Raw genomic sequence first — 7,445 nt, 5'->3', positions numbered from 1 at the left:
AAGCACATTTTTGCAAAATACAAGACCCTCAGAATCAGATGAATATACGCTTCAAGCCTCACAACAAGCAGTCCTTTAAGTACCAAATTCTAACTATCCTTCTCACTAAGTAGTAAGCCAATGGATGCAGAAAGTAATGCAATAACTTGAACTGTCATTCCAGCACCAAGTCTATATGGAGTTGTCCAGAAAACAAAATAATATGTAGGAACCAAATTCAGTTAAAAAGGGTACATCTTCATTATATATACATAAATTTCATTTCACAATTTTATGCTACAAATTATTTATCAGACAAGTCAAAGAAACAAAAAGGGGGGAAAACCAACAAAAAAAAAAAGAAGAAATGAAATCAAGATGCAAACAACTATTGGGCTCACCACTTAGCTGATGCCAAGCATATTTACAGTGGTTCTTCTTCCTACCCTCACTCCCCAAACTAAGCACTCATCCAAATCTCAACAAACAAGAACCATTTCTAACAATCCTGCAATCCCGCAACCTATTAAAAGCCTTATTCTTCATTCTATATTATTGCTCAACTTCAAAACTGGCAAGAAGTACCAAGCCTCTGTCTCTGCCTCTGCCCCAAGGTTATGGATTTCCTCTTGGCAAATGCTGGATACAGCAGCTCTTGAAACTTGTCCAGAAACAAGGTCCACTCATCCTCGGTCATATCCGCAAGTTTTATGAAGCTTATGCTTGATGGAAGCTGCTCACTTGCACTCCTATGGCCAGATGATGTGTTCACAAAGTAACCATTGTCCAGTTTCCCTCCGGAATGTTTCTGCTTTGTCTCCGCTAACATGGTATTTTTCAGCGAAACAGTAATCTCTGGAATGGTTGGAACTTTTTCTTGAGTTGAGAAAGTACCAAATTCCTGAGGAGATTCTCCATCACTTTCTTCCTCCTCGATGCTCTCTTCCAATTTGGAAAGTGGGCTGCGAACATGGCCATTCCCAAGTGAAGGCTGAAAAGTTGCTCGGGTTAGAAGATCATCCATTGCCATCTTTGGAGTGAAATCAGATCCACCTTCATCATAGTCAATATCAAACAGGAATTCATCATCCCCCACATCAGTCCTTGGAGATAGTTCCTCCCTTTCAGCCAACATCTTCCTCGCCTCCAAACAAACAACCTCGAGTTCACTGGGCTCCTCTTCACCCCTATGGAACTCGCGAGTCATCATCTCACCAATTTCAGAAAGACAAAGGCCAAAATTAGCAGCTTCCTTGAGAAAAATGGTGCAGAGCACCAACACTCTCAGACAAGCCTCTCGAATCATGGGCAGTTCCATTCGAAGCATTTCGCAGTCACGAACGGGGTCTAGATTACGAATGTAGGCAAGCTCCTCCTCCGTAAATGGAATCGAAGCCTGAGGCCAATGAATCCACTCGAAATAAGGATCCTCCAAAGTTTCTGGCAGGCAGAGGCCATGATCAATAGGAATCAACTCCACCTGACCAAAAGTCCCAATACCATCACCATGTTTCCTAACTAACAAGTTTCCGGCATGTCTATCCGTGTTAAGAATCCTAATATCTAATATCCCTATACGGTGCACCGAAGCAACAGGGAAGCTCGACGTACCATGATCACTAGCATCAAAATCATGATGTATGAACTGCTGAAAAGAAGCAATCTTGCTAACCAGCCTCTTTCTCCTAAAACAATTCCCATTGACCTCATCATTGACATTGAAGATCGAGTGAGTAACTTTCACCAACGCAGTAGGTGGCACATTCGCAAAATGATCATAGTCCAAAAGATAAGCCGCAACCTCCCTAAACCCCGTCTCTCCAACCCGAACTGATCGTTTCAACCCAGGCTGTCCAAGTGCCTTACCAATAAAACCTTTAGGGTTATTCGGCGCAAAAGGCTCCTCGTCAGTTGGTTTCACAATAGCAACACTATCCCCATTGCTGTCCCTAAAATAGTAGGCACCTCCAAGCCCACCATTAACAGGAACAGGATCAATCCCATTCTTAATCGCCTTAACAATGTGCTTAACCATGTGTTTCATTATATCGAGGCGTTTGGATTGCCCCAATATCTCAATAGGACCACTCTTATCCCTTTGCTGGATATCCCTTCCAGTTGGGGACAAACAAGGAGTTGATGAACTTCTATGCATCAGATTCCTCGTTAGTAAAAGCGGGGAATCATTCCTAACAGCACTAAGGTCATTCTTCAAGACAATATCACCAAAAGTGAGAGAACTCTCTTCAATAGGGACATTAAGAGCAAGCTGCAACCTCCTTTTAACGGTGTGAGCATTGTCGCCACGATCCAATTCCATCCCAAGGACACAACCCTTGTCAGTTTGGACGAACACCCGTCTCCTCCCAGCAGGTTGCCTCTGATTCTGGCTCTGACTCCCATGATACTCCCTCCCAAGAGGGTTCCTCATGACTGCAACTGCCATCTGGGTCTGAACAGGACTCTCTAGTTTTCGAGACATAAACAAACCCAGAAGGAAGAAACCTTCTTTTTCTTCTTCTTCTTCAGAGCCAATAATGTTTCTGAAAGCTCAAGATCAAGAACAAAACCAATCACTTCAACCAAAACGATCATTAATCAACAGAACTACCAAATATCCAAATTTCACCCTCACGAGTAAACCACCAAAACAATGAAATTGGATAAAATAAACACTCGGTGAAAGCTACATCAACACAGAAACCCCCATCGAGCTTATATATAGAAAAAAGAACAAAAATCTGCAAAAATAAACACAAAGGTTTAATAAACTCAGTCAAAACTCACTGCTAAATACAAGCTTATTTTACGTTATTACGTATGTAAATGAATCACACGGAATGATAACTAATTTAAATCTCGATTAATAAGTGAAACACATGCAAGAGTTAACTATGCTTCAGTTTTTTAACATTCATCACTGGAAATTACTCCTAAGCTTTTCAGCACGTGCAGTTTTTGTTCATCAAAATGAATGAGATTAAAAGAAAAACACCACAATAACTTGATCTATTAAACAGTTCAATTACTTTACATAACAATAATAGCGAAACGTAAGAGATGAAATAATACCCTAAATCAAGGTAATCAAATTGAACGGTGTAGATTGAGCTTGAGCTTCGAATTAGAACTCGCTGCAATAAATGCGAGATCTGAAGAAACGAGGAAGAAACAAACGATGTAGGAAAAACCAAACAAAAAAGAAGAATCGTTAGGGTTAACAAAGAAGACTGAGTCCGTACGATGAGACAACTCGTCCGAGTCGACTCAGAAGGATTTTTAGTATAAAGCAAAAATAATAAAGAAAATATTGAATTCAACTAGAACGAACGACAAAGCCCTCTTTTTATGTTTCTCTTTCTTATGTTTGCTCTCGCTCGCGCTAGGAAAGTTCTTGCTTTAACCATATGCGCTGAGTCAGGTTAAGCGAATTAACCATGGTTAATTAAGACTTGACCACTTTAGCCATCATGTTCTTTGCCTTCGGCAAATGGAAGAGTCTAGAACAGGGAATGTGAACCGTTGGATTGCGCCGCGAGATTAACTATGTTTGTGTGGGGAGGATGACGTGGAGATAAGGGAGTGGGTGATGACGTGGAACTGAGGGGTCACCGTTAAACGAGGAGTGTTAACGAATGAGGGTGACGGGCTTTGCATTTTTCTGCGGTGATTTTTTCCTATCGCCCAGTCTTCGTAAGCCAACGCGTTTTTTTCACGTGTGTGCGTGCTTCCGAAATGCCAAAACTAACCTTCCCTGATAGTATAATAATAAAAACAATACAATAGTGACAATAACATATAAACAAAATAAATTATCAACAATTATCAGAAATAAATAAATGAATTGCAAAACGATGTTAGTACGGTTAAATGAGTGATTTTTGTTTTTATATTCTAAAAAATATTTAATTTATGAGTTTAATTGTTACACTAATGTCAATTAATAAAGTTTGACATAGTGAACTTATCACACTTATTTATTTATTTATGTATATGATTTTAAAGATAATTATAATAAAAATTAAATATGATCTAGAGATTATAATTGATGAATACATAAATTTTTTTTTATTTTAATGGTGTATATGAATTAAAATCTTAATTTATATTTTAATAAATCATAAATTTTTATGTGTGACTTTATAGTTACGATTAAAATCAAATTTTTTGATTGGTTTAACGACTATGATCGATTGATAATATTAAAATATTTATATTATAATCTTTAAATCTTAACACAACTAGAAAAATATTGATATTGTTAGGTTGAACATCATATCTTAAATTTAAATCAAGAACCTCATAATTGTGTGTAAATTTCTGATTATAATTATATCAATTCATTTATAGATAAAAGAATATACTTATATTGCAATTTATTTAAATTAAATTTTAAAAATACTAATTTAATTTCGATAATTAAGTTTATAGAATAATATAATTAAATTATTCCGTATACCTCAAAAATTAGTAGCTGACTATGGAATATCTTAAACAACAAAAGAATATTTAAATTTTTTTAAAATTTATTACCATAATATAATTTTTATTGTTTTGAAAATGTAAAGTTCATAGATTTATACAATTTGTAAATAGTCATAAAGGTAGTCAATTTTTTCAAAAAATACATAAAAAACACACATACATTAAATAATAAATTTATTCGTGATTTTGAATAATATAATAAAATTAAAATATTTTGACACTACACTTCAATTAATAATTACATTGATATTCGATATATTCAAATGTGAATTCAAATTTAGAATGCTATCATTTTCATATGATATGAATTTTCTGTTAAATTTTTAGAGAAGTATAATAATAAAACAAATCATTTTAATTTTAAATAATTTAAAAAGTGACAAAAGTTAAGTGTATTTACTTAGCAAAATATAATTTTTCTAAATTATATATCATTTTACAAAAATAATAAATTATAAACGTATCATTTATTTATTTTTGTCAATTATTCTAATTTGAATTTCTCAGATTATAAATGAAAAATATTTTTATAAAAATTTATAAATTCTTTTATACATCATTAATTATATTTCTTAATTTATGGAGTATTATCAAATTCAAGCGCAGAGGGAGTAAAATTGTTGAAAGATGTAACAATGTAAACATTTGACCGAAAAGTGAATATAGCTTTTCTTCTTGTGGGTCCTACCGTTAGATCACAGGTGTAAGGTGAGAATTTTATATTATACGGCTCAGATTAAAGCGGATAATTTTAATCTTAGATCCTGCTTTTTATTTTCAGTGATTCTTGAATCCTGCCTATTTTTCAGGATACATTGAGAGAGATATTGTTGCCAATTTGGGTCTCACTGGTAATTTGGGTAATAACGTAGTAGATCGTAGTTTACTCGTTGCACACCACAAAAGGACAAAAACAGGATGAGACGGTTTATCTGGACGAGGTCACTATCGTGCTAACTGTTCCGCCGATAGCTGTTGCTTGCTTCTTAGCAATAGATCCATCCTCATTTGGCAAACACCAACTTTGTCTTCAATGGACCATGATGTGTTGATAATGGACCATTTGGAAATTTATATTTCATTCGTCTAAAAATAATATCAATAGGTCTTTGTAGATAAATTTATATTTCAAACGGCCAATATCAAATAAAAAATATATATATGTTGGATAGAGCCAAATGAGAAATACAAAAAAATGATCAACGCGTATTTATTATTTTGAAAATTTCAAACACACAAAAAACCGGTTAATTAGATTTAAAACGTTTACACGTTAAATAAATTAAAAAAGGAGTGAAAAATTATTATTATCAGTGACAATAACTTCGTACCGTATTTGAATTATGTTTATTAAAATTATAATGTCAAATTATTATAGTAAATTAACATCTCATAAAATTGTACTTATGGATTGAGTTTAAATTAATATCTTTTTCTTAGATCTCTTTTGTTATCCGTTAGTTTACTGAGTTATCTACCGAAGGCAAAAACAAATAATATAATTAAAAGTATCACATTTGATTGGGTTTCATTATATTATATATCTGTAAATAAACATAGAAAGGAACAAATCAAGTAATATATATAATGCTGTGTTACAATATATGTATAGTTAATAATCAATTTAAGTAATTTTATTATTTTCTAAATAAATGTATTTTATACTGGTATAACATTATTATATTTCTTTTTTAAAAAAGAAACTATTATATTTTCTAATAAAAAATGTTACTATACTTTTTTCTGATAATATATCTACCTTAATTTATTTTTACGGAATCCATCTTTAGTTTTAAAGTAGTTATACTTGTTCAATATTTTATATTTTTTCTATCTTTTTATTTTTATCACATGACAAATATATTATATATATTATATATATAATCTTCTATTTTTATCTCTTTCAAGATATAAAAAGGATGTTTAAGTGTCTATTGATAACTTTCTTAATTTTAATTACTTTGTTTATGGTTAAAAATTTATTATCTGACGCATCTTATAATTTAAATAGTAAACACTCATTTACCAATTGAGTTATATAATATAATTGGATGTTTCCGCTTATAAGTTTATAATAAACATTTAACATTTATGTTTGTTTACGGAATCCATCTTTATAGTTATTCAATATTTTATATTTTTTCTATCTTTTTATTTTTATTACATCACAAATACATCATATTTAGTATATATATGATTCTTATTTTTATCTCTTTCAAAATATAAAAAGGATGTTTAAGTGTCTATTGATAACTTTCCTAATTTTTAATACTTGTTTATGGTTAAAAAGTAATTATCTGACACATCTTATATTTTAAATAGGAAACACTCATTTACCAATTGAGTTATATAATATAATTGAACGTTTCTGCTTATAAGTCTATAATAAACATTTAATACTAGATTTTATAGTAAATTATCAATGAAATTTGTAGTTTTCTTTGAGCTTCATTAATGTATCATGATTTTTTATTTTTGCTTGGGGGACTGTATTCGATTTTTTTTTTTGTAATGGAATAAATTGAGTTTAATATTAGAGTCTAAAATGAGAATTTATTCTATTTAAAATTTTATACCATTCTTTTAAAAAAGTGAACAACTAGTTTTGGTTTTTTTAAATCTTTTAAAATATTGTATTGTACTTATTATAAATTTCTAAACATTTTTGCAACAAAACTTAGGTGCAACTTATTGCATATTATTTGCACGTTCTCCAATCATAATTAACATTAAATTAAATTGTGTATATAATAATATAAATTTTTAAATCTAAATTTTAATCCACGTGACATGTTATAATTAGTAGACAACACTTAATTTTTTTCCTTAAACAATTGTTTTCCTTGTACATAAAAGTTACAAACAAATGGACCCTGAATAATAATATATAATAATTTGTACCCAAAAAAAATATAATAGTTAAATTAATAAATCTAAATTTGATCCCTTTGATAATTAAACACTTGAGTATATACCTTTCA

The 7,445-nt window shown here is 31.3% G+C and overlaps 1 protein-coding gene across 1 annotated transcript; it reads right to left on the bottom strand.

Moving 5' to 3' along the window:
* Positions 1–216: 216 nt before the first annotated feature.
* Positions 217–3,334, bottom strand: LOC101512782 (phosphatidylinositol 4-kinase gamma 5-like). Its single transcript, XM_004490208.4, has 2 exons — positions 3,052–3,334; positions 217–2,720 (listed from the first exon to the last, which is right to left on the bottom strand). Exon 2 carries the CDS (start codon positions 2,459–2,461, stop codon positions 545–547), a length of 1,917 nt encoding a protein of 638 aa, XP_004490265.1. The 5' UTR covers positions 2,462–2,720; positions 3,052–3,334; the 3' UTR covers positions 217–544.
* Between the last annotated feature and the right edge of the window lie 4,111 nt (positions 3,335–7,445).

Source organism: Cicer arietinum, chromosome 2 (assembly GCF_000331145.2).
Source record: "Cicer arietinum cultivar CDC Frontier isolate Library 1 chromosome 2, Cicar.CDCFrontier_v2.0, whole genome shotgun sequence".
NCBI classification, from domain to species: domain Eukaryota; kingdom Viridiplantae; phylum Streptophyta; class Magnoliopsida; order Fabales; family Fabaceae; genus Cicer; species Cicer arietinum.
The sequence above is the reverse complement of the archived record's forward strand: the minus strand, read 5'-3'. Positions and strand labels throughout refer to the sequence as shown.

Coding starts and splice junctions, on each gene's coding strand:
- LOC101512782 (XM_004490208.4), bottom strand. CDS start 2,461: ATGTCTCGAAAACTAGAGAGTCCTGTTCAGACCCAGATGGCAGTTGCA.